Below are 27495 nucleotides of genomic sequence, written 5' to 3'. Positions count from 1 at the left end.
CGAAAAGTCATTCCTTTGGACAGATGAACCCGCGACAACCACCAGAGAAGAGAATCTCTGGCCTCCTGTTCCAGATTCAGTAGAGGGGATAGATCTGAATAATCCCCATTCCACTGACTTAGCATGCATAATTGCAGCGGTCTGAGATGCAGGCGCGCAAATGGCACTATGTCCATTGCCGCGACCATTAAGCCGATTACTTCCATGCACTGAGCTACTGATGGCCTTGGAATGGAATGAAGGACACGGCAAGCATTTAGAATCTTTGATAACCTGGACTCAGTCAGGTAAATCTTCATCTCTACAGAATCTATCAGAGTCCCTAGAAAAGGAACCCTTGTGAGTGGTAACAGAGAACTCTTTTCCACGTTCACTTTCCACCCATGCGACCTCAGAAATGCAAGAACTATCTCTGTATGAGACTTTGCATTTTGAAAACTCGACGCTTGTATCAGAATGTCGTCTAGGTACGGAGCCACCGCTATGCCTCGCGGTCTTAGTACCGCCAGAAGTGAGCCCAGAACCTTTGTAAAAATTCTCGGGGCCGTAGCTAACCCAAAGGGAAGAGCTACAAACTGGTAATGCCTGTCTAGAAAGGCAAACCTTAGGTACCGATAATGATCCTTGTGAATCGGTATGTGAAGGTAGGCATCCTTTAAGTCCACTGTGGTCATATACTGACCCTCTTGGATCATGGGTAGGATGGTTCGAATAGTTTCCATTTTGAACGATGGAACTCTTAGGAACTTGTTTAAGATCTTTAAGTCCAAGATTGGTCTGAAGGTCCCCTCTTTTTTGGGACCCACGAACAGATTTGAGTAAAACCCTTGCCCTTGTTCCGTTCCCGGAACTGGGTGGATCACTCCCATTACTAAGAGGTCTTGCACACATTGTAGAAATGCCTCTTTCTTTATTAGGTTAGTTGATAACCTTGACAGATGAAATCTCCCTTGTGGAGGAAAAGTTTTGAAGTCCAGAAGGTATCCCTGAGATATGATCTCCAACGCCCAGGGATCTTGGACATCTCTTGCCCAAGCCTGGGCGAAAAGAGAAAGTCTGCCCCCCACTAGATCCGTTTCCGGATAGGAGGCCCTTCCTTCATGCTGTCTTAGGGGCAGAAGTAGGCTTTCTGGCCTGCTTGCCCTTGTTCCAGGATTGGTTGCTTTTCCAACCCTGTCTGTAACGAGCAGCAGTTCCTTCCTGTTTTGGAGCGGAGGAAGTTGATGCTGCTCCTGCCTTGAAATTACGAAAGGCACGAAAATTAGACTGTTTGGCCTTTGATTTGGCCCTATCCTGAGGAAGGGAGTGACCCTTACCTCCTGTAATGTCAGCAATAATTTCTTTCAAACCGGGCCCGAATAAGGTTTGCCCTTTGAAAGGAATATTAAGCAATTTAGATTTAGAAGTCACATCTGCTGACCAGGATTTAAGCCATAGCGCTCTGCGCGCCTGGATGGCAAAACCGGAGTTCTTAGCCGTTAGTTTGGTTAAGTGCACAACGGCGTCCGAAACAAATGCATTAGCTAGCTTAAGTGCTTTAAGCTTGTTCATAATCTCATCCAATGGTGCTGTGCAAATGGCCTCTTCTAGAGACTCAAACCAGAAAGCCGCCGCAGCAGTGACGGGCGCAATGCATGCAAGGGGCTGTAATATAAAACCTTGTTGAACAAACATTTTCTTAAGGTATCCTTCTAATTTTTTATCCATTGGATCTGAAAAAGCACAACTATCCTCCACCGGGATAGTGGTGCGTTTAGCTAAAGTAGAAACTGCTCCCTCCACCATAGGGACCGTCTGCCATAAGTCTCGTGTGGTAGCGTCTATTGGGAACATTTTTCTAAATATCGGAGGAGGGGAAAAGGGCACACCAGGTCTATCCCACTCCTTGCTAACAATCTCTGTAAGCCTTTTAGGTATAGGAAAAACGTCAGTACACACCGGCACTGCATAGTATTTATCCAGCCTACATAACTTCTCTAGGATCGCGACCGTGTCACAATCATTCAGAGCCGCTAACACCTCCCCTAGTAATACGCGGAGGTTCTCAAGCTTAAATTTAAAATTTCTGAATCCGGTCTCCCTGGATCAGATCCGTCACCCACAGAATGAAGCTCTCCGTCCTCATGTTCTGCAAATTGTGACGCAGTATCGGACATGGCTCTTGTGTCATCAGCGCGCTCTGTCCTTAACCCAGAGCTATCGCGCTTGCCTCTTAACTCAGGCAAATTAGATAATACTTCTTTCATAACATTAGCCATATCTTGTAAAGTGATTTGTAAGGGCCTTGATGTACTTGGCGCCACAACATCACGCACCTCCTGAGCGGGAGGCGCAGGTACTGACACGTGAGGAGAGTTAGGCGGCATAACTTTCCCCTCGATGTCTGGTGATAATTTTTTTACCGGTAAAGATTGACCTTTATTTAAAGTAATATCAATACAATTGGTACACATTTCTATTGGGCTCCACATTGGCTTTTAAAGATAATGAACAAGCAGATTCATCTGTATCAGACATGTTTAAACAGACTAGCAATGAGGCTAGCAAGCCTGGAAATTACTTTCAGAAAATTTTCCAGCAATGTAAAAAAAACGCTTCTGCGCTTTTAAAACACAAAAAGACAATTACAGTTGAATAACAATGAACCAATTCAGTTATAGCAACCAAATTTTACATTAAATGTATGAAATCAGCAGAGGATTGCACCCACTAGTAACGGATGATTAACCCCTTAATACCCAAAAACAGATAAACAAATTAACAGTTAACGTTTTTATCACAGTCAAACACACTGTCACAGGTCTGCTGTGACTGATTACCTCCCTCAAATATAAATTTTGAATTTTAACTGCGCAACAAGGCGCTAACACAAGCCCCTCCCAGTCATATTACACAGTGGGAGACCAGCTATAACGGTTTCTATGCAGAAATATACGTTAGCCATGTGGAAAAAATCATGCCCAAAGAGATTTATCACCAAGTACCTCACAAAACGATTAACATGCCAGTAAACGTTTTAAAAACAACATTTCATATGTTGTGTAAAGTTATCACTAAGCCTGCTACCAGTCGCTTCTACTGCAGTTAAGGCTCATACATTATTACAGTATTACCAGTATTTTTTCAGTCAAAATCTATTCCATAGAAAATAACTCTACTGTGTATACATTTACCAGCCTGATACCAGTCGCTACTACTGCATTTTAGGCTGTACTTACATCATATGGGTATCGGCAGTGTTTTCTTAGTCAATTCCATTCCTAGAAAATATTTTACTGCACATACCTCATTTGCAGGGGACCCCGCATGCTATTCCCTTTTCTGAAGTTACCCCACTCCTCAGAATGTGCGAGAACAGCCAGCGGATCTTAGTTACGTCTGCTAAGATCATAGAAAATGCAGGCAGATTCTTCTTCCAATACTGCCTGAGAGAAAAAACAGCACACTCCGGTGCCATTTAAAATAAACTTTTGATTGAAGAATAACTAATTAAAAAACTCCTAACTCCTCTCACGATCTCCTTCTTTGTTGAGTGTTGCAAGAGAATGACTGGATATGACATGTGAGGGGAGGAGCTATATAGCAGCTCTGCTTGGGTGATCCTCTTGCAACTTCCTGTTGGGAAGGAGAATATATCCCATAAGTAATGGATGACCCGTGGACTGACTACACTAAACAAGAGAAATCCATATTTAAATATAAATAGCAGAGTTAATACACCTACCCATTGCTAATAAATCATAAGTTAAAATTTCATACTTGTAATAAAATACATGAATATTATCCAAATACATTATATACACAGAGAAAAAAAGAGCGTACATCTAATTAATTTAATTCACAACTAATACTGGGTGCAGCATATCCTTATTATAAACATGGATCTATGAAGTGTTTGTGATCCTCTCCTCAAAATACTGATATATACCCCTGATGTAACCTAAACAATATATTAAAAAAAAAAATCATTAATTAAAAAGTTAAAAAAAAAATTAAAAAAAATTAAGAAGTTAAAAATGTGTGACATATAAGATTAAAATTACATTAAAAATGTCTGAATATCCAAATCAATATTTAGTCCTCGGGGGTGAAGACAATCCAATTTTTTAATCCAATATGTCTCCCGTTGGCGCAACTTTAGTAACCTATTGGTATCCCATATATTGGGAGTGATCCATTCTATGATTTTAATCTCTAGGTCCTTGGGATCACTATTATGGACAAATTTAAAATGTTGAGAGACACTATGTGTTTCCAAACCCTTTTCTATATTATTGAGATGTTCCCTAAAACAATATTTTATTTTTATTTTTGTCCTTCCAACATAAATAAAATTACATTTGCACTTCAAATGATATACTACATGAGTGCTCATGCATGTGCATCTATTCTTATTAGAAAAACTCCTAGAATTATCATGATTTTCAATATTATTGTGATTTATTGCTATATGAGGACACATTAAACAGTCTTTTGTTTTGCATTTAAAATGTTCCACGACTGCTCCCCCAATCTGAGATTTTTACCAATGGTTTACTTCGAAGTCTATTTGGGGCCAAAATATTTTTTAAATCTCTATTTTTTCTAAATACGATTTTGGGTCTATTTCCTATTGATTTGTTCAAAATAGGGTCTAATTGCAATACATTCCAATGTTTGTTCATTCTGTTCTTAATCTTATGATGTTGATTGATGAATTTGGGATTAGAATTCTCTGTTTGCTGCTCTTTTTTATTACTTATTTTCTCTAATAGTTGTTTTCTATCCATTAGATCTACTTTGTTTTTCATATTAGAAAAATGATGTTTATTATAACCCTTATCCTCAAATTTCCTATTAAGATTCTCAGCTTCTTGTTTGTAATCTCGAACGTTAGTGCAATTACGCTTAATGCGTTGATATTGACCTAATGGAATGTTATTCTTCCATTGTTTATAGTGGCCACTCTTGGCATTTAATAGGCCATTTCTATCAGTATCTTTTCTGTAACTAAATAGATTTCAGTTTGATGAAAATAATGTTGAGAGGTCATATGGAAATAATAGCCCCAGGTGGAACCAACAGGGAGCTAAACCCAAATTTAGAGGGAAGAACATAGATTATGAACATCAGCCCAGAACATGGTCCCCCAAGGGGACAAAGAAAGGGAAATCAAAATAAGGGGCATGTTTTAGGGACTCCCCCCTGGCGGCAACAGGGGGGCAAAACGGAATGGGGAGGGGCTTTTGTAAAAGCCCTAGATACCCCAAGGAAACCAAAACGTTTGCTAGAGGATACAGAGGTACCAGAGGAGGAATTAAAAAACGAAAAAAGAAACGGAAACGGTTGGAACTAGAGAAAGGATATCAACTAATTTTTAACCTTTCAGATAAAACTTTCACTAACAATGAAATGAAATTACTCTCGAAAGGGTTAAATTTTGCTGCCATTTCTCAACCGAATCATTTTGAATTATTTATTGATGTTCAGAGATACATCAAGAAATTGACTTTAAAAAGGTATTATGATAAGACCAATATGTCGGCAAATGTGGTCCTTAATGAAGATGATATACATACACTAGCTAATTTAGAATCCTTAGACAACGAGAATAGAACTCAAAATTTGTCAAATAGTATTTCAGATGAGGAACTTTTGAATATTTCATTACATGAGGAAGGGTATAATAATACAATCCACTGTCCTCTAAAAAGAAAAGTGAATTTATAAAAACTTTTAACAAATTGGTATGTGAGGATATTAATAAATTGTCATATAAAAGCAAATTTAAGTATGATAATTTAACTAAAGGAGAAAGAGTCTTTAAAAGGTATTAACGGCAGATATGGATATAATATATAGATGTGCGGACAAAGGGGGTGGAGTAGTTGTTCAGAACAGAAAAGATTATCTTAAAGAAGAGTATAATCTTCTGAACAACAAAGATACATATAAACTCCTTACATTTAACCCGACCTTGAACTATAAGAAAGAACTATTTGACCATTTATGCATAGCAAAACAGGAAGGCATTCTTAACCGAAATGAATTTAGTTATCTATATGAGGCATATCCTAAAGTGGCATGCTTTTACCATTTGCCGAAAATTCACAAAAACGCTAAGGAACCTCCAGGGAGACCCATTGTGTCCGGCATTGGGTCTCTATGCGATAACATGTCAAAATATATAGACTATTATTTGCAACCATTAGTAAAGTTAATTCCAGCATACATTAGAGATGACCTGTGACGTCTCTGCTTTGTATACGAGCATACCCCACGATAAAGGGGTCTCGGTGATTGAAGAAGAATGCCTAAAAGGAAACATTTCATCAGTACATTCCAAGTTTTTATCTGAATCTATTTTATTCTTTTGCATAATTACTTTTTATTTGAAAATAAGTTTTATAAACAAATACAGGGGACTGCGATGGGGACGACTTTTGCTCCATCGTATGCGAATTTATTTAACTATGAGGAACAATAACCAATACCTTGCAAATATCTGTATGTACATAGACGATATCATTAGGATTTGGCAAGGGGAAGTTCAGGATATAGATAAACTATTACAACACATGAATAAAAACTATTTTAATTTGAAGTTTACATATTTATATTCACAAACTGAAATTAGTTTTTTGGATTTAACATTGTTCACATATCACAATAGAATAGCAGTGAAAAACTACAGAAAATATACTGATAGAAATGGCCTATTAAATGCAAAGAGTGGCCACTATAAACAATGGAAGAATAACATTCCATTAGGCCAATATCAACACATTAAGCGTAATTGCACTAACGTTCGAGATTACAAACAAGAAGCTGAGAATCTTACTAGGAAATTTGATAAGGGTTATAATAAACATCATTTATCTAATATGAAAAACAAAGTAGATCTAATGGATAGAAAACAACTATTAGAGAAAATAAGTAATAAAAAAGAGCAGCAAACAGAGAATTCTGATCCCAAATTCATTGCAAAATATAACAATCAACATCATAAGATTAAGAGCATAATGAACAAACATTGGAATGTATTGCAATTAGACCCTATTTTGAACAAATCAATAGGAAATAGACCCAAAATCGTATTTAGAAAAAATATAGATTTAAAAAATATTTTGGCCCCAAATAGACTACGAAGTAAACCATTGGTAAAAATCTCAGATTGGGGGAGCAGTCGTGAAACAATTAAATGCAAAACAAAAGACTGTTTAATGTGTCCTCATATAGCAATAAATCACAATAATATTGAAAATCATGATAATTTGTCCATAATAGTGATCCCAAGGACCAAGAGATTAAAATCATAGAATGGATCACTCCCAATATATGGGATACCAATAGGTTACTAAAGTTGCGCCAACGGGAGACATATTGGATTAAAAAATTGGATTGTCTTCACCCCAGAGGACTAAATATTGATTTGGATATTCAGACATGTTTAATGTAATTTTAATCTTATATGTCACACATTTTTAACTTCTTAATTTTTTAATTTTTTTTAACTTTTTAATTAATGATTTTTTTAAATATATTCTTTAGGTTACATCAGGGGTATATATCAGTATTTTGAGGAGAGGATCACAAACACTTCATAGATCCATGTTTATAATAAGGATATGCTGCACCCAGTATTAGTTGTGAATTAAATGAATTAGAGGTACGCTCTTTTTCCTCTGTGTATATAATGTATTTGGATAATATTCATGTATTTTATTACAAGTATGAAATTTTAACTTATGATTTATTAGCAATGGGTATGTGTTTTAACTCTGCTATTTATATTTAAATATGGATTTATTGTTGCTTTTTATGATTTTGATTTTAACTGTTTATCTTAAATGAATACTCTGTGTGGAACTGTAAGGGTTAACACAGTAGGCGGTTACACACTTGTCTTTAAAAGGCAGGTAGTTAGTGTTAATCATCACTCTTGAAAAAGTTCCAGTCCGGAACGAAACGTACGTCGAGTGGGCATACATAGTGTGCATTATCAGGTTCTTGTGAGGCCACGATTAGTGTCTGTGACTGATCACGCAAACACTAAGTGGGCTGAGGTCCTTGTGATATATATACGAAAGGACAGGTGTTTAAAGTTGCCTGACTATCAGTTTGTAACGGTGACCTAGTACATTACAGTCAAGTAGTGGTCACAGCGTGGAGGTGGATCTGATACGGCCAGGTCAAAGACGCTCCATCTTGGAAACGGTGATATTGGAGCTGAAAACGCCGGGGCTGGCGATACTACAAAGTTACATCTATACACGGCTTGTATATTTTTAATCAATTGTGAGCGCGATTCTTGTTTTATGGGAATATTAAAGTTATACATTTAATCTGCACTTAGATGCGGTTGGGCGCTTCTGTCTTTTTGTTTTTTCAGCTTTATACACGGAGTTCTTATTTATTTTTGGCAGCGCCTTGTATAAAACTTTTTTTCTTTGCTTATAAAAAAACCCTGCATTCTCTGAATCATGAAAGTTTAATTTTGACTTTACTGTCTGTTTGAATATCATATTTATATGTAAAGTGAAAACCAGTTCTGCAGATACTGATATGGTGAAATCCTGGGATGGTATGATGTTTGAGTGGTCACAGCGCCCCCCTCAGTATCCCTCAAAGGACCTATTTAATGGACACACCACCCGCCTAATCTTAATAACCACCTGGCTAAAATTCAAGCCAATATTAAACTAAAATCAGCTAATATAATTATTTCACGGTTTGTTGCATAAATTACCATTAAATCAATCTATGTTAAATTTTGCAATACATTTGTGCGAAGGATAGTTTAAAAGGTATAAAAAAAAACCGTTTCCTTCATGATTCAGATAGAGCATGCATATTAAACACCTTTCTAATTTACTTTTATCACATTTTCTTTTCTCTCTTATTGAAAAGCTCAGGAGTGTGCACGTGTCTGGAGCACTGTATAGGAGCAGGTATGCAAGAATGCTATCCATATGCAAGAGCACTAGGATGGCAGCACTATTTCTGTGGAGAACACTGCCACTAGTGGTATTTTCTAAACCCTCTGAAAGCAGATGAATTGTTGCAAGGTAACTGCAACCTTAAATATTCGGTCTGATGGATTTTTCCCCCATTTGTACTAGATGTTTGAAGTAATACAGACTAAAAAAGCTGGTAAAGGGAAAACGCTACTTTACATTTTAAGCACTCACAAAATAGGCCTCCTTATACGTCTGTATATTTATATGCTCTTGTAAATATTGCCGATTAGAAATAAGTGAACACAGATATTTAACACAGAAAGCATTGCCTTTTACAAACAGAACTGTATATTTACAAAAGGTAGTAAATAAATTAAGGCTTTCCATTCAAAATGAACAGTCAAAGATTGAAATGCTATTAATGTTTGTTTTATAATATACCATTATGTGAGCGACCCAGCAGTGAAACAGTTAATAAAGTAAACATTGTGTAGCGTTTGCTATCTGCAGGTTGCGGTTCCATAATTTACTGTTTCAGTGCTAGGCCGCTCACAAAATGTGAGCGGGAACACTGATTAAAAACTACACATTACATACTGGCCTTCTCAGAAGGTAAATCAATAGTTTTATTCTACTTGATAACAATCATGGCATGCAATTAGTGAAAGCATGGATACAATGTAGTTTAGTCATGCCAGTGGGTTATTAAACTACACAATACAGCAAAGCGTTTATCATGTAGTGTTTTACAACCAGTGCTGCTCTATAAAAAGGTCAAACAAATATTAAAAGTAGACAGTTGATTAAATACAGATTCTGATTCTATTTCTTGTATCATCACAGTTAATTTAAGCAGTCAACTGCCATACTTAATTAATGGGTAAAAAACACACTAAGAAGAAATGTAGACTACATTTAAAAATGTGCCATTTCTGTAAGCTTCTTCTCCTTCAGATCTGGATTGGCTGTTAAAAGGCAATGTGCTTTATAGTTTTGTTTAGTTTTTTTTTTTTAAACAGTGCTATGATTTTTTTTGCTAAAATACCATCCACAGATATAGGATGTGATGGCACTGTATTTAAAACATGTAATATCAATTAGAATGTTTCAGGTCTACAGTGCATATACAAATAAACAAAGGCAGGTCCTTATGAAGTTACCCATGTTTAAATCCAAAGAACATTTAATAATAGTAATAAAATGATTATTTTTTTAAAAAAACAGCTTGTAAAATGCATTATTTCTTTCAATAAGCCTATATAATAAAATTCAAATCCTAGTCAACTACAAATGCAAATAAAAGTGCTATTTTAATAATACATTAGAGACATGAAAAGTTCAATAAGCAAATGCTGAGTTAAAAGGACACTTTCATACATTTAATATTAAGCAGTGGGTATAAAAAGTTATTTGGAACACATTTTATAGTAAATTGCTCCCTTATGTTTATTTCTGTATTTGAAATAGCCGTTTTGTGTGAGTGTTTTTGCAATAAAACCATCACCAAGGACATGCCCATAAGTATGGGCTGAACATAACAATACAGCAGACTTGGTGGGGAGTTGAATAAACACAAGTGGCTATTTCATATACAAAAAAATGTGTGTGAGAGAGAGTGAAAGCGAGAAACACAAAATTACCTATTTAAAACATAATTTATGCTTACCTGATAAATTTATTTCTCTTGTGATGTATCGAGTCCACGGATTCATCCATACTTGTGGGATATTCTCCTTCCCTACAGGAAGTGGCAAAGAGAGCACCCACAGCAGAGCTGTCTATATAGCTCCTCCCTTAGCTCCACCAACCAGTCATTCGACCGAAGGCTAGGAAGAAGAAGGAGAAACTATAGGGTGCCGTGGTGACTGAAGTTTTTTAAATAAAAATATACTTACTGCCTGTCTTAAATAAACAGGGCGGGCCGTGAACTCGATACATCACAAGAGAAATAAATTTATCAGGTAAGCATAAATTATGTTTTCTCTTGTAAGATGTATGGAGTCCACGGATTCATCCATACTTGTGGGATACCAATACCAAAGCTTTAGGACACGGATGAAGGGAGGGACAAGACAGGTACCTTAAACGGAAGGCACCACTGCTTGTAGAACCTTTCTCCCAAAAATAGCCTCCGAAGAAGCAAAAGCATTAAATTTGTAAAATTTGGAAAAAGTATGAAGCGAAGACCAAGTCGCCGCCTTACAAATCTGTTCAACAGCCCATGTGGAAGCCACTGCTCTAGTAGAATGAGCAGTAATTCTTTCAGGAGGCTGATGGCCAGCAGTCTCATAAGCCAAACGGATGATGCTTTTCAGCCAAAAGGAAAGAGGTAGCTGTAGCCTTTTGACCTTTCCGTTTACCAGAATAAACAAACAATGAAGATGTTTGACGGAAATCTTTAGTTGCTTGTAAGTAGAACTTTAAAGCACAAATCACATCAAGATTGTGCAACAGACGTTCCTTCTTTGATGAAGGATTAGGACACAGTGAAGGAACAACAATCTCCTGATTGATATTCCTATTAGAAACAACCTTAAGAAGAAACCCAGGTTTGGTACGCAAAACCACCTTATCTGCATGGAAAACAAGGTAAGATGAATCACACTGTAAAGCAGATAACTCAAACTCTTCGAGCCGAAGAGATAGCTACTAAAAACAAAACTTTCCAAGATAGAAGCTTAATATCTATGAAATGCATAGGTTCAAACGGAACCCCTTGAAGATCTTTAAGAACTAAGTTTAGGCTCCATGGTGGAGCAACAGGTTTAAATACAGGCTTGATCCTAACCAAGGCCTGACTAAACGCTTGAACGTCTGGGACATCTGCCAGACGTTTGTGTAAAAGAATAGACAAAGCCGATATTTGTCCTTTTAAGGAACTAGCTGATAATCCCTTCTCCAATCCTTCTTGGAGAAAGGACAATATTCTAGGAATCCTAATCTTACTCCATGAGTAACCCTCGGATTCACACCAATAAAAATATTTGCGCCAAATCTTATGATAGATCTTCCTGGTTACAGGCTTTCTAGCTTGAATCAGGGTATCAATGACCGACTCAGAGAAACCACGCTTTGATAGAATCAGGCGTTCAATCTCCAAGCAGTCAGACGCAAATAAATTAGATTTGGATGCGTGAATGGACCTTGAATTAGAAGGTCCTGCCTCAATGGCAGAATCCACGGTGGAACCGATGACATGTCCACTAGGTCTGCATACCAAGTCCTGCGTGGCCACGCAGGTGCTATCAGAATCACCGAAGCTCTCTCCTGCTTGATTCTGGCAACCAGACGTGGGAGGAGAGGAAACGGAAATACATAGGCCAGACTGAAGGACCAGGGCACTGCTAGAGCATCTATCAGTACCGCCTGGGGATCCCGGGACCTGGACCCGTAACGAGGAAGTTTGGCATTCTGACGGGACGCCATCAGATCCAATTCTGGTGTGCCCCATAGCTGAGTCAGCTGGGCAAATAGCTCCGGTGGAGCTCCCACTCCCCCGGATGAAAAGTCTGACGACTTAGGAAAACCGCCTCCCAGTTCTCTACTCCTAGGATATGGATTGCTGAGAGATGGCAAGAGTGATCCTCCGCCCATCGGATTATTTTGGTTACCTCCATCGCTAGAGAACTCCGTGTTCCTCCTTGATGATTGATATAAGCTACAGTCGTGATGTTGTCCGACTGAAATCTGATGAATTTGGCCGCAGCAAGCTGGGGCCACGCCTGAAGAACATTGAATATCGCTCTCAGTTCTAGAATGTTTATCGGGAGAAGAGTTTCCTCCTGAGGCCATAAGCCCTGTGCTTTCAGGGAGTTCCAGACTGCACTCCAGCCTAACAGGCTGGCATCTGTCGTTACTATGAGCCACTCTGGCCTGCGGAAACACATTCCCTGAGACAGGTGGTCCTGAGACAACCACCAGAGAAGAGAATCTCTGGTCTCCTGGTCCAGATGCAGTCGAGGAGATAAATCTGTATAATCCCCATTCCACTGTTTGAGCATGCATAGTTGCAGTGGTCTGAGGTATAGGTGGGCAAAAGGGACTATGTCCATTGCCGCTACCATGAGTCCGATTACCTCCATACACTGAGCCACTGATGGCAGAGGAATGGAATGAAGAGCTGGGCAAGTGGTTAAGAGTTTTTATTTTCTGACCTCCGTCAGAAATATTTTCATTTCTACCGAGTCTATCAGAGTCCCTAGGAAGGAAACTTGTGAGAGGGAAGAGAGAACTCTTCTATGTTCACCTTCCACCCGTGAGATCTCAGAAAAGCACACACAATGTCCGTGTGAGACTTGGCTAGTTGGAAAGTCGACGCCTGAATTAATGTCGTCTAGATAAGGCGCCACTGCTATGCCCCGCAGCCTTAGCACCGCCAAAAGGGACCCTAGCACTTTTGTGAAAATTCTGGGAGCCGTTTCCAACCCGAAGGGAAGGGCCACGAACTGGTAATGCCTGTCCAGAAAGGCAAATCTGAGGAATTGATGATGATCTCTGTGAATAGGGATGTGTAGATATGCATCCTTTAAATCCACAGTAGTCATATATTGACCCTCCTGGATCAACGGTAGAATAGTACGAATAGTCTCCATCTTGAATGATGGTACTCTGAGGAATTTGTTTAGAATTTTGAGATCCAAGATTGGTCTGAAAGTTCCCTCTTTTTTTGGGAACCACAAACAGGTTTGAGTAAAACCCTAGCCCTTGTTCCGCTTTTGGAACTGGGCGGATTACTCCCATGGTATGTAGGTCTTCTACACAGCGTAAGAACGCCTCTCTCTTTGTCTGGTTTGCAGACAATTGAGAAATGTGAAATCTCCCCCTTGGGGGAGAGTCTTTGAAGTCCAGAAGATATCCCTGGGACACAATTTCTAAGGCCCAGGAATCGTGAACATCTCTTGCCCAAGCCTGAGCGAAGAGAGAGAGTCTGCCCCCTACTAGACACGGTCCCGGATTGGGGCTACCCCTTCATGCTGTCTTAGAGGCAGCTGCAGGCTTCTTGACCTGTTTACCCTTGTTCCAAGCCTGGTTAGGTCTCCAGACTGACTTGGATTGGACAAAATTCCCCTCTTGCTTTGCAGCAGGGGAAGCCGAAGCGGGACCACCCTTGAAGTTCTGAAAGGAACGAAAATTATTTTGTTTGGTCCTCATTTTATTTGTTCTATCCTGAGGGAGGGCATGGCCTTTCCCTCCAGTGATGTCTGAAATAATCTCTCTCAGTTCAGGCCCGAATAGGGTCTTTCCATTGAAAGGGATGTTCAAAAGTTTAGATTTTGTTGACACATCAGCAGACCAGGACTTAATCCATAACGCCCTGCATGCTAAAATGGCAAAACCTGAATTCTTTGCCGCTAATTTAGCCAGTTGGAAAGCGGCATCTGTAATGAAAGAATTAGCCAACTTAAGGGCCTTAATTCTGTCCATAATATCCTCTAATGGAGTCTCCATCTGAAGAGCCTCTTATAGAGCCTCGAACCAGAAAGCAGCTGCAGTAGTTACAGGAACAATGCACGCAATAGGTTGGAGAAGAAAGCCTTGATGAACAAAAAATTTCTTCAGGAGACCCTCTAATTTTTTATCCATAGGATCTTTGAAAGCACAACTGTCTTCGATAGGTATAGTTGTACGCTTAGCCAGAGTAGAAATAGCTCCCTCCACCTTAGGGACCGTCTGCCACGAGTCCCGCATGGTGTCAGATATGGGAAACATTTTCTTAAAAACAGGAGGGGGAGCGAACGGAATACCTGGTCTATCCCACTCCTTAGTAACAATATTCACAATCCTCTTAGAGGTTTCTGTTTACACTGATGTTTTTTCCAGTCCCTAAGTATTTGTCCATTTTACACAATTTCTCTGGGACCACTATAGGGTCACAATCATCTAGAGTCGCTAATACCTCCCTGAGCAATAAGTGGAGGTGTTCAAGCTTAAATTTAAATGCCGTCATATCAGAATCTGTCTGAGGGAGCGTCTTTCCGGAATCAGAAATTTCTCCCTCAGATAACAAATCCCTTACCCCTACTTCAGAACATTGCGAGGGTATATAGGATACGGCTACTAAAGCGTTAGACGGCTCAGCATTTGTTCTTAACCCAGAGCTGTCATGCTTTCCTTGTAAACCAGGCAGTTTGGATAAAAACCTCTGAGGGTTGTATTCATAACTGTGGCTATGTCTTGTAAAGTAAATTAATTTGACGCACTAGAGGTACTAGGCGTCACTTGTGCGGGCGTTACTGGTTGTGACACTTGGGGAGAGCTAGATGTTAAACCCTCATTTCCTTCTGTCTGAGAATCATCTATTGCAATATTTTTAAGTGCTGAAATATGCTCTTTATAATTTATAGACATATCAGTGCAAGTGGGACACATTCTAAGAGGGGGTTCCACAATGGCTTCTAAACACATTGAACAAGGATTTTCCTTGGTATCAGACATGTTAAACAGGCTAGTAATGTAACAAGCAAGCTTGGAAAACACTTTAATCAAAGCAAATAACACTTAGAAAAAAAACGGTACTGTGCCTTTAAGAGAAAAAAAGCTGCACAAACTCTGCAAAACAGTGTAAAAAAGCAGTAAAATCAACGAAATTTTCTCAGTAGCATCCTAAAGCCTTAGTAACTTTGCACAGCTATGAAAATAAACAATTAACCCCTTAATGTAGAAACCGGATTGACAAAACGTCAAAAACCAGTAAAAAAATGTTCAGCACCTTGCCAAAGCTCTGCGGTGGCGCCTACCTGCCCTTTATAAACGATTTGAAAAAAAACTTCTATACAGCCCTCAAACGCAGTAGGAACCTCTGGAGAAGTAGCTGGATGTCTCTGAGGAAAAGAAACTGCGCAACTGAGGCGCAAAAATAGGCCCCTCCCACCTCACTCGATGTTATGGGGCCTAAAAGAAACACAACAGAGTGTTTCCTAAAGTAGCCATGTGGGTTAATAACCTTTAAAGGGACAGTATACACTCATTTCATATAACTGCATGTAATAGACAGTACTATAAAGAATAAGATGCACAGATACTGATATAAAAATCCAGTATAAAAATGTTTAAAAACTTAATTAGAACCTCTTAGTTTAGCTCTGTTGAAAATGTAGCTGGAAAGCCCACTGCAAGTGGGAAATATCAGACATTCCCCCCTCCCCCTTCTTTTGCATATGAAAAGACCCTTTACACAAACAGGAGCAAGCTGGAGAAGGTAGCTGACGGTATTCACATAAAACTTTGGGGCTTGGTTAGGAGTCTGAAAATCAGAGCAATGTTATTTAAAAATAAGCAAAACTATACATTTAAAAAAAAAAAAATAACTTTATGGGCTATATAAATAGATCATCTACAAAACATTTATGCAAAGAAAAAATTAGTGTATAATGTCCCTTTAACCAAGCCACAATGACCCCTTAAAGTCCCTCGAAAAACGTTATATTTGCATTTTTTTAATAAAAAACAAAAACGTTTTTTCCTATCAGTGTCACCAGTAACTAATGAGCCCTTAATGCAAGCTAGGATTCCTACTAAGTGTCTGAATACAGCTTACCCTTCCCTCATGGGGATATTGCCAGTCTTTTCTAGAATAATCAGTCTGTCTAGAAAAAAATAGACTGAACATACCTCAATGCAGTTTAGCCTGCAAACTGTTCCCCCAACTGAAATTTTCCTGTACTCTTCAGGCCTTGTGAGAACAGCAGTGGATCTTAGTTACAAAGTGCTAAGATCATCATCCTCCTTGCAGAAATCTTCATCCCTTTTCTGCCAGAGAGTAAATAGTACACACCGGTACCATTTAAAATAAACTTTTGCTTGAGAAAATAAAAACTAACATTTTTGTCACCACACTCACTCTGCCTTTCCTAGTACTTAGAGTAGGCAAAGAGAATGACTGGGGGGGTGGAGCTAAGGGAGGAGCTATATAGACAGCTCTGCTGTGGGTGCTCTCTTTGCCACTTCCTGTAGGGAAGGAGAATATCCCACAAGTATGGATGAATCCGTGGACTCGATACATCTTACAAGAGAAATAACAACTAAAGTAGCCGTTTTCAAACGAATACACCTCAGCAGGTAACATGGACCATTGGGAACACATTAAAGTTGAGTACATATTGCACTACTGCTTACTTATGTGTTAAATCCCCTCAAAGGGGTTAAACATGTACTCAAACTCAGCTCTGAAGCAGCAATGCACTTCTGCTCCATAGCTGAATACACCGCATTGTCAGCACATGGTTATATGCAAGCAATAGTCCACTTATGTCCCTTTAAATGTGTTTTGTTGGATAATTATTAATATAGTTCTTTAAAAATGTTTGTAAAATACCTTGTAAAAACAAAAAATATGTAATTTATGCTTACCTGATAAATTAAATTTCCTTCTTGTCAGTGAGTCCATGAAAACATTTATAACCTGTGGGAATACTTCACCTGGCCACCAGGAGGCGGCAAAGACACCCCAAGTATCCCCAAGTATCCCTCCCACTTCCCCTACCCTCTTAGTAGTTCGACCTGAGGATAAGGAAAAGTAGAGAGACACAAGGGGTACAGAGGTGCCAAGACTGCCACTACTACACAAGTACAGGGTTCATGGACTCTCACTGCCAAAAAAAGAAATTAAATTTACCATGTAAGCACAAATTATATTTTCCTTTTAATGGCAGTGATAGTCCACAACAAAATTCATAACCTGTGGGAAATCTATACCCAAGCTGTAGAGTATACAAATGTTAGGGAGGAAAGTCCTAATTACTAGGCACCACCGCTTGAAGAACCCTTCTACCAAAAGATGCCTCTGCAGAGGAAAAAACATAAAATCTGTAGAATTTCATTAACGTGTGGAAGGAAGACCATGTAGCAGACTTGCAAACATCATTCTTGAAGGCCCAAGAAGTGGACACCACAAGGGTAGACTGTGCCGTAATTCGAGGTGGAGGCTGCTGGCTTATTTCGGTGTAAGCCATGCAAATCAGACTTTGCAGACAGAAGGAAAAAGAGTAACAGCTGAGGCCTTCTGCCCCTTGCAATTACCAGAAAACCAGGAGAAATAAAGAAGATGACTGACGAAAGTCCTTAGTAGCGTGAAGGTAGAACGTCAACGCTTTATGTAACAATCTCTCCTTGGAGGATGATGGATTGGGACAAAGAGATGGAACCACAATTTCCTGGTAAATGTTGTGGGTGGTAACGACCTTAGGTAAAAACCCCAGCTTTGTCCTCAGAACAGCCTTATCAGAATGAAGCACCAAGTAAGGAGAATCACACTGGAGGGCTGATCATTCTGACACTTTGCGAGCAGAGGAAATAGCTAACAAAAAGATCAGTTTCCAAGTGAGCAACTTATCAATAGAATGCATAGGCTCAAACGGAGCCTGTTGAAGAACTCTAAGAACAAGGTTAAGACTCCAAGGAGAAGCAACGGGTTTGAAAACAGGTCTAATTCTAGCCATGGCCTGAAAAAACGCCTGAACATCTGGCCAATGAGCCAACTTTTTATGTAACCGATCTGAAAGGGCAGAAATGTGACTATTAAAGTGAATGTAAATTTTGATGCTAAAGTGCCCGAATTTTAAAAATTCAATTAAAAACAGGGGCACTTTAATTCATAAAAATTTACATTTCACTTGTTGTGAAGAAATACCTTTTAAACTTGACAGCAGCTCCACTTTCCTCCGGTAGTCGCAAGCCATTTCTGATGTCAGAAATGATGGATAGGTCATTCTTCAATCACGTCTCCCCCCCCCCCCCCCCGGGGGAATCAGTGTCTGATTCAATGCCGTGATTGTAGGAAGCCAGATTCCTCATTTTAGACCCAGGAAGAGGCTTTGCGACGGGTGGAGGAAGCTGGAGCTGCTGTCAAGATTAAAAAGGTAAGTTTTTTTTTCACAACAGGAGTGAAATGTAAATTTTGATAACTTAATTATGCCCCTGTTTTTAATCAAATTTTTAAAAACCGGGCACTTTAGCATCAAAATTTACATTCACTTTAAGGGAACTGGCCGACAGGCCGTCTTCAGACCATCCTGAAGAAACGGCAAAATATGTGGAATCCTCACTATATGCCAGGAGAATCCACGCTGTTCACACCAATATAGGTAAGCCCTGCAGACCTTATAATAAATGTGTCTGGTAACAGGCTTGCGTCCCTGAATGAGAGTATCAAGAGTAACAGTTCAATCTCAAGGCAGTCAGCCTCAGAGTATCTAGATTTTGATAGAAGAATGGACTCTATTCTTGAAGATCTGGTCTCCAAGACAACCGCTACAGAGGAGCAGACAACATGCTCACTAGGTCTGCATACAAAGTCCTGCGAGGCTGAATGGCTGAAATTTCCTCGTTTGATCCAAGCTACCACTCGGGGGAATAGCACAATTGGAGGAAAAAGATACACTAGACTGAAGTGCCAGGGGACCAACAGAGTTTCCACCAACTCTGCCTGAATCTCCTGCAAGGGGTATTCTACTCTACGTCTAACAAGAACTCACAGCAAAATTTTGCTGGTCCAGCCACGGCAGGAATGCCCAGCGCAAAATGAAGGAAGACCTTCCTTAGGTCTCCCTCTAACTTTCTACACAGAGGGTCCCTAAAAGATGTTCTCTCCTCCAGCGGGATAGTAGTGCGTTTAGCCAGGGTGAATATAGCTCCATCAACCTTGGGCACAGTGCTCCACTCTTCGAAATGAATAGCTGAGGAAATATTTTCCTAAAAGTTGCTGAGGGAGAAAAGGGTACACCTGGCTTCTCCCATTCCTTGGATATAATCTCTGCTACTACTGAAGGTACTAGGAACACATCTGGGGTTCATAGCTTAGGTCTAAAGATCGAATCCAACCTCTGAATCTGCTTCTCTTCATAAGGTTTCCATTAGGGCACACCCAGAGTACTGAGAACTTGCTTGAGCAAATACCTTAGATGCTTTATTTTAAATCTGAATGTGACCTCCTCAGAGTCCCCATTTTGATTCCTTTGAGGTGTCAGACAATGAAAGTTCTTCCTCAGAGCTGACTGAGGAATCATCATCTGAAGGTTGTCCAACACAGTCCGCCACAACAGCACCCGGACTGGCAACACTATCTTCAGGAGAACAGTGTTTAGACTTTCTCTTCCTTTTCCCCTCCTATTGGCATAGCGCTCAGGGCAGCAGAAACGTCAGATTGCAAAATCATGGGGAAAAGGGTTAACTCCGGCCAGAGTTTGGGCACTGGGGTTGCAGAGGACTGCATGTGTCGCAAAAGGTGTCACTACCTGCGGCTGCAAAACTGGCATATCTGTACAGCCTGAAGTCTGCGAATCAGCAGAACGGCCTAGGGTAGACTGTCACTGCGGGGATCGCGCAGCTACCTGCATACTAAAGCCCCCTGAATGAGACTGCAGAACAGTTGACAAAGCATAATTGTGCTGGAGGGCACACTGTATGCATCCTGCAAAGCATACACTTGTTTATGTCGAATGAGGGAGTTGCGGAAGTCTCCTCTTGGCTATCTTCCAATAAAAAATCATCCATGATTGACACATGCAGTTTGCGCACCTCCCTTAAAGATATAACGGAAAATATAACCTTCATGAGCCCCACAGCTAAGTTCCCAAGCATTAAAAGCGCAAATCTGTTGCACCGCAATGCTCCGTTTAGGGCATCTTACCACCTCCGACAGGCTGGACCTCACTGCTGCCGAACCACTCCAGTTCTTTTGCACAGTCGACTCTGGTAAAAGTGGCACGAAAAAACACTACCTGCGGCGGGAATTACGGGGCCGCCCACCCCTGAAACCGGCTCTGATCTTACCAAACCATGTAGTGGCATATAGCCTTTGGGGCAATTCAGGTCTGCGAACCGCTCAAAAGCGGTGTGCACGGTATCCGCACAGCAAGTCCAGTGGGAGGGCTCCGTGTTACCATTGTGCAGGCCATTCTCCAAATACACTGACCTTTGTCTGGAGGTCCTGAATTATGTACAAGGTTCCAAAGGTGCCCAAGTTAGGGCTATAGATTCATACTGTAACAATGAAAATAAACATTCCTGAGTCATGGCAATCTGATTGCTTATCATCCTCACTATTAGGCAACTTGCCATGAGAGAGGGACAATGTACCCTACAGACTTACCCATTTTCTAGTCCAGGAAAATTAGCATATACCAAGACTAAACCTAGAGAATTACATGGAAAAATCACTCCCAAGCTCTGTCTTGAGGGAATACTATCCATATGAGTGCATAAAAACCTAATCTTTATGATCAGTTCACATCTTCAGCACAGCCCCTGAGAGGGTAGGGGAAGTGGCAGGGATACTTCAATGTTCTGTTTGGGCTGTCTTTGCCTCCTCCTGGTGGCCAGGTGAAGTATTCCCAAAGCTTATGAAATGTTTTCGTGGACTTTCAATGCCATTAGAAGGCAATATTATTAAAAGGGATAGTCTAGTCAAAATTAAACTTTCACGATTCAGATAGGGCATGTCATTTTAATCAACTTTCCAATTTACTTTTATCATCAAATTTGCTTAGTTCTCTTGGTATTCTTAGTTGAAAGCTAAACCTAGGTAGACTCATATGCTAATTTCTAAGCCCATGAAGGCCGCCCTTTTTTCTGAATGCATCGGACAGTTTTTCACAGCTAGAGGGTGTTAGTTCATGTGTGCCATATAGATAACATTGTGCTTGCGCCTGTGGAATACTTTTGAGAGGCCACTGATTGGCTAAAATGCAAGTCTGTCAAAAGAACTGAAATAACGGGCAGTCTGCAGAGGCTTAGATACAAGGTAATCAAAGGTAAAAAGTATATTAATATAGCCATTTTGGTTATGCAAAAACGGGGAATGGGTATTATCTATCTTTTTAAACAAATTTTGGAGTAGACTGTCCCTTTAACAAGCTGAATATGTACTGAACATAGAGCATAATATCTACTGTTGATAGTCGAGGGAAAAGGTAGGAAGAGGGTTTCTATGTTTCTTGAATTTAAATTCTTAATTATTTTTACAAACTTTGGAACATGAAGATTGAATGGCAGAAAGCTAGCTTGGTGTGAAAAGTTAAGAGCAAAAAAGATCAGTAACTTATTTGGGTAGATTATATGCAAAGCACAATCTATTTATAGATATTCCATTATGTCATAAATCACTAACTTGTTTACATATAACACAGACACATACTACCTATTTGTGTAGTTTGGGTGCTACAAAGCTTGTGTGGGAACTATAAAACATTTAGAAACAAAACAGATGCCTAAAGTCTACTTACAAATGTTCCCCTAGGTCTGCCGATTCCTGAAAACACAGGGTAATCTTTGGGATCTGGAGGATCTTTAAATTCTTCATCCCTGTTAATCTTACTGTCTTTTCCTTCATGAGAACTACCAGATGATGGGGTTGGAGATGGTTCATGCTCTTTTTTATGCTTACTAGAATGTAAAAGTTGACAAATAAAATAATCAGCAAAAATACAATATACAACTTGCTAAAAACAAATGTGCCATATAACAACACTGAAATAAATAACACAAGGTCATTCAAAGTCATGATTTTGTTTTGTTTTTTCACCCTGAAGGAAATAGAAGCTTTTTTTTATATATATATACTTATTTCTAAGACTACAATAGAAAAAAAGTATTTAAGACTAGTCTAGAAGGTAACTCATTAAAAAGAATATATATATATATTATATATATAAAAATTATCCAACAAGCACTTTATTAAATTGTGACTTAAAAATTAACACGTCTCACAAATATACTTCTTCAACCACATTGAAACTTAATGTTAATGAAAAAAACCTTCATTAAACAGTTCCTAAGTCCAAAGTGAATTACACTAAACAAAGGTTTACAGCAGCCTGTAAAACTTGAACTGTGGTGTTATGAGTTGAAAAAGTGCGGAACCAAGCACAAAGAACCAAAGTTCTTACACAAACGGTTTCTAGAAATGCACTGCACTGAAGTCCAACTTCCTGGTGTTGCCTGGATAATAGGACACAATAATTTGTCATTTTTTTCAGTTAGCTTGTTATTCCAAAGTTTTTGTCCTCATCCACCATAAGTCGTGTAAAAGACAAATACATTTTGCTGTAAGACAAACAATTGTGGTCGTTTACATTACGCAAACTTCTGGTTTAGCAATATCTCATTAGCACAGAATTTAATTTTATAGTAGTTTGTACTTACTTGTCATCCTTCAAAACTCTGCATTCTTTAAGATCTTTGTGTGTCTTTTCCTTCTTTCGCGAACTACTAGATTCCCTGGAGCATTTGGAGTTTCCACGCTCTTTGCGGTGCTCCTTTTTTCGGCGTTCAACATTACTTCGCACATCAGCTGAGTTACTCTTTATCTTTTTTTCTACCTATATATTAAGTTAACATTAAATCATTTGTAAAAATAAAAACAATCTGAAATTGTGAAAACTTATATTAGATAAAAGCACACATTACATGAAACAATACAGTGATATGCAGGTTGGAAATAATTTAAGTTTAGTAATCATATTTTTGCATGTAAATCTAATTCCCATTCATGCCCATAGCTACTAACCACACTTTGTAGTTACTTATACTGGAATAAGCTTTGTGTACACACATCACCACCATAAACATGAACGGTGTGTGGGAACAAGTCAGGTAGTAAAACATTCCTGGTGGCTGCATGTGCAGAAAGCGTATCAAAATTTATTCTGCTGAGATTCTGTTTTTACAAGTCTTCTCCTATAGTTCAATATCACTAGACAGCATATGTACAGTCATTTATTATTGTCATGTTCACTTATGTCCCTTTGGGACTTTTTCCTTTTGCACAAAAACACATTTCTAAGGCCAAGCACATAAAGGAGCTTAAAATATTTTTAATATACATATAATATAGGTAAGTAGGCTTAGTTTAATGTGTGTGACTAACTGTACCAATAATAACTGCTTAGTTCCATTTAATTTTGAACTTCAACCAGTAATCTTGTTATTTTAGAAACCAAAAGCTATGCAAAATAAATCATTGAGCGTTGTGAAGAGCCCTCACAGACTAAAAGCAATCCTTTGTACAGTTTTTTTCATTATTATCCTTACCAAAACGAAGGCAAAAACAGTTTACAAATGCTTTATATTTTCTTCATATAATTAATAGTTTATCTGGTGCCAGAAACCATTATTGGGAAACTACTCAAAACATTTCTGTCAAGTAAAGTGTATGAAAGAGCAGCATTTACATATGCTTAAAATGTTTTTTAAGTAAACTAATACTCCAATATTGCTATTTTTTTACTCCTTGGCTGAAAAGGACAAGTGTCTCTTCAAGGTTGAGATAAATACTCCTCTGCAAGTATGACAAAAGCATTGTTTATTAAAGACAGAGACAAGGGGAAAAAAGAGAAAGTTACTTAGCCGAGAACATTTTAGGTAGGCCCAGACTGATAAACTGCTGGAAACAAACTGCTGTGACAAACATCTTTTGGGATAAGAAGCTGCATCTGTGCCAGTGACTAGCAATGAACATCCCCTGGTTGAGCACTACATTTTTTTTTCATGTATGCAAATTACCCTAAGAGGGGCAACTAAACATGTACCAGTTGTTACCCAGTGTACAAATACCTTTGGAGGCTCTTCTTTTGTAACTTTATCTTCATCCTCTACATGCGAGTGCTTCCTCAGGATTTTAGGAGATATGTCTATTCTCCTATATCAAAATGAAAAGACAACCACAAGGTTATTATTGATTTATATATATTTATATTAGACAGATATAAAGATACATAAATACAAAATTCCAATCATACAGCTCTGTAAAAAATTAAGCGACCACTACAAAAATGATTAGTTTCTCTAGTTTTACTATTTATAGGTATGTGTTTTAGTAAAATTAACATTTTTGTTTTGTTCTATAAACTACTGACAACATTTCTCCCAAATTTTAAATAAAATTATTGTTAGAGAATTTATTTGCAAAAATGACAACTGGTCAAAATAACAAAAAAGATGCAGTGTTTTCAGAACTTGAATAATACAAAGAAAACAAGTCCATATTCATTTTAAATAACAAAATACTAATATTTTAACTTACGAAGAGTTCATAAATCAATATTTGGTGGAATAACCCAGATTTTCAATCACAGCTTTCATGCATCTCGTCATGCTCTCTACCGATCTTTTAAATTTTTAAATTGCTGTGCTATTTGGTGACTTTATGCCACCCCTGGCTCAAAAATTCAATGTGGTTCAGGATTGAAGATTGGGCTGGCTATGACAGGGTCTTGATCTGGTGGTCCTCCATCCACACCCTTATTTACCTTTGTGAAGGATGCATGTATTATCTTCTCCAACTCCGAGGATTTTTTTTTTCCCAGCAGGAAAATGCTCCATGCCACACAGCCAGGTTAATCAAGGTGTGGATGGATGGAGGATCACCAGATCAAGACCCTGTCATGGCCAGCACAATCTCCAGACCTGAACCCTATTGAAAACACCTCTGGATCCTCTCAAGACAAAAATGAATGGTCAAGAGCCATCACAGCTGAGCTGCTTGACTTTTTGAGGCCAGGAGTGGCATAAAGTCACCCACAAACAATGTGAAAGACCAGTGAAGAGCATGGCAATACGCATGAAAGCTGTGATTGAAAATCATGGTTATTCCACCAAATATTGATTTCTGAACTGTAATAATGTTTTGACTTAGCAATTGTGTTAAAAAAAATAATATGAACTTGCTTTCTTTCCATTTATCATGGTCTGAAAACACTCAATCTTTTTGTTATTTTGACCAGTTATTTTCTGCAAATAAATGCTCTAAATGACAGTATTTTTTTATTTGGAATATGGGAGAAATGTCAGTGGTTTATAGAATAAAACAAAAAATTTTCATTGTACTCAAACACATACCTATAAATAGTAAAACCAGAGAACTGATAATTTTGTAGTGGAATTTTTTTCCAGGGCTTTATAGATGTACTTCCAGTGTAGAATGTTCTCTATGTAGTGTAACATTTAACAAAAAAATAAAAAAAATAACTGTACAGCAGTGTGACATACCTATGTATTTCAGGGCTCTTTGGGCGGCTGGAATGCTCTGATGTGACTTTCTGATATTCTGTAAACCTTTCACTGAGGGTCTTTCCGTCACCCTTGAAGTAATGCTCTGTTGGTTGTAGAGGAGAAACACTGTTCTATTAGTTTTACTCCCCTTAAACACTAATCCACATTCCTTACACAGTGGGAATTTCTGGAGGTGAAAAGTAACAAACTTTCAATCCTAATAAAAAGACAGAAAGAAATAAATCATGTGGATTATTTCATTTACTACGCTTATTTTCCCCTTCCCCATTCTACCTAAACTCCTAAAAACCTGCACTATTAGTGAGTGCATTTGCAAAAGGGTAGTTTTTTTTTGTTTTGTTTTCTTGAAATAAACACATTTGAAAAAAGAAATCACACAACACAACTTCTATATGTATTAAATACTACTGGAAGAAAAATATTAACCAAAATTAATTCTAAGTAGTATTCACATGCGCTCCAAGCCTTATTAGACATTAAAACATGACTAGACACTGTACTGTAATTATGTGTAGTCCAAGAAAAATAAAATCACTATTAAAACATGTATTCATACTCGTATCATATTTAGAACTGTTGGGTATACTGGTCTTATGATGCTTGGATTAAGTAGAAACTTTAAGTGCTCAGACTCTCTTCTAAACACATTTTTTCTTCTCTGCTACAGCTGATGTACAACCAAGCTACAAACAATATGAGAGAAGAGACCCTAAAGCCGAAATGAGAGAAAAGGCCAAGCATAAGATATACAAAAAATTAGACTAAAAACACTGACTGGGCAAGTTCTTTCCAGAGCTTGAAAGAAAGGCAAAACCACAAAAACTTAAATGGACAGCCTTAGTCAAAATAAAAAAAAAAAACTTTCAGGAGTCAGATAAGGCATTACATTTTAAAAAACCTTCCAATTTACCTTTATCATCAAATTTGCTTAGTTCTTTTGGTATTCTTTGTTGAAAGCTAAACCTAGGTAGGCTCATATGCCAATTTCTAAGCCCTTGAAGGTCGCCTCTTATCTCAGTGCATTTGACAGTCTTTCACAGCTAGACAGTGCTAGTTCATATGTGCCATACAGATAACAATGTACTCAGTCCCATGGAGTTACTTATGAGAGGGCACTGATTGGCTGAAATGCAAGTCTGTCAAAAAGAAGTGAAATAAGGGGGCAGTCTGCAGAGGCTTAGATACAAGGTAATCAGAGGTAAAACGAATATTAATATAACTGTGCTGGTTATGCATAACTTGGGAATGGGCAATAAAAGGGATTAGCTATCTATTTAAACAAATTCTAAAGTAGACTGTCCCTTTAAGGATGGAAATAAATTGTCAACAAAGATTATAAGGACAAAATCTCTTGATGGTGCAGAACAAAAAGAAAAAACAAGGGAACTAAATGAAGTAATTCAACCAAAAATAATAGAGTGACCAGATGGCTCAAGCATCTTTGGATTAAGTTTAATGCAACCTTTCCAGTTTCCTAGGAGGATTCAGTTATTTGTTACCATTTACAATATGCATTCTTCCTTTAAGTTGAGACCCAATACCAACACAG

At 38.5% G+C, this 27495-nt stretch overlaps 1 protein-coding gene across 5 annotated transcripts in view; it reads right to left on the bottom strand.

The window, feature by feature from the left end:
- BCLAF1 (BCL2 associated transcription factor 1) overlaps positions 1-27495 on the bottom strand; it is a 157570-nt gene that overhangs the window by 56475 nt on the left and 73600 nt on the right. For all 5 annotated transcript variants that reach the window (XM_053710892.1, XM_053710895.1, XM_053710896.1 and 2 more), the window contains exons 7-10: positions 25923-26028; positions 24489-24573; positions 23079-23254; positions 22160-22319 (exon numbers count right to left, since the gene is read on the bottom strand). In XM_053710892.1, coding sequence (XP_053566867.1) covers positions 22160-22319; positions 23079-23254; positions 24489-24573; positions 25923-26028 — 527 coding nt within the window. The remainder of the gene's footprint in view (positions 1-22159; positions 22320-23078; positions 23255-24488; positions 24574-25922; positions 26029-27495) is intronic.

This window comes from Bombina bombina, chromosome 4, assembly GCF_027579735.1.
Source record: "Bombina bombina isolate aBomBom1 chromosome 4, aBomBom1.pri, whole genome shotgun sequence".
In the NCBI taxonomy this organism is placed as follows: domain Eukaryota; kingdom Metazoa; phylum Chordata; class Amphibia; order Anura; family Bombinatoridae; genus Bombina; species Bombina bombina.
This window is presented reverse-complemented; position numbering and strand designations above follow the sequence as displayed.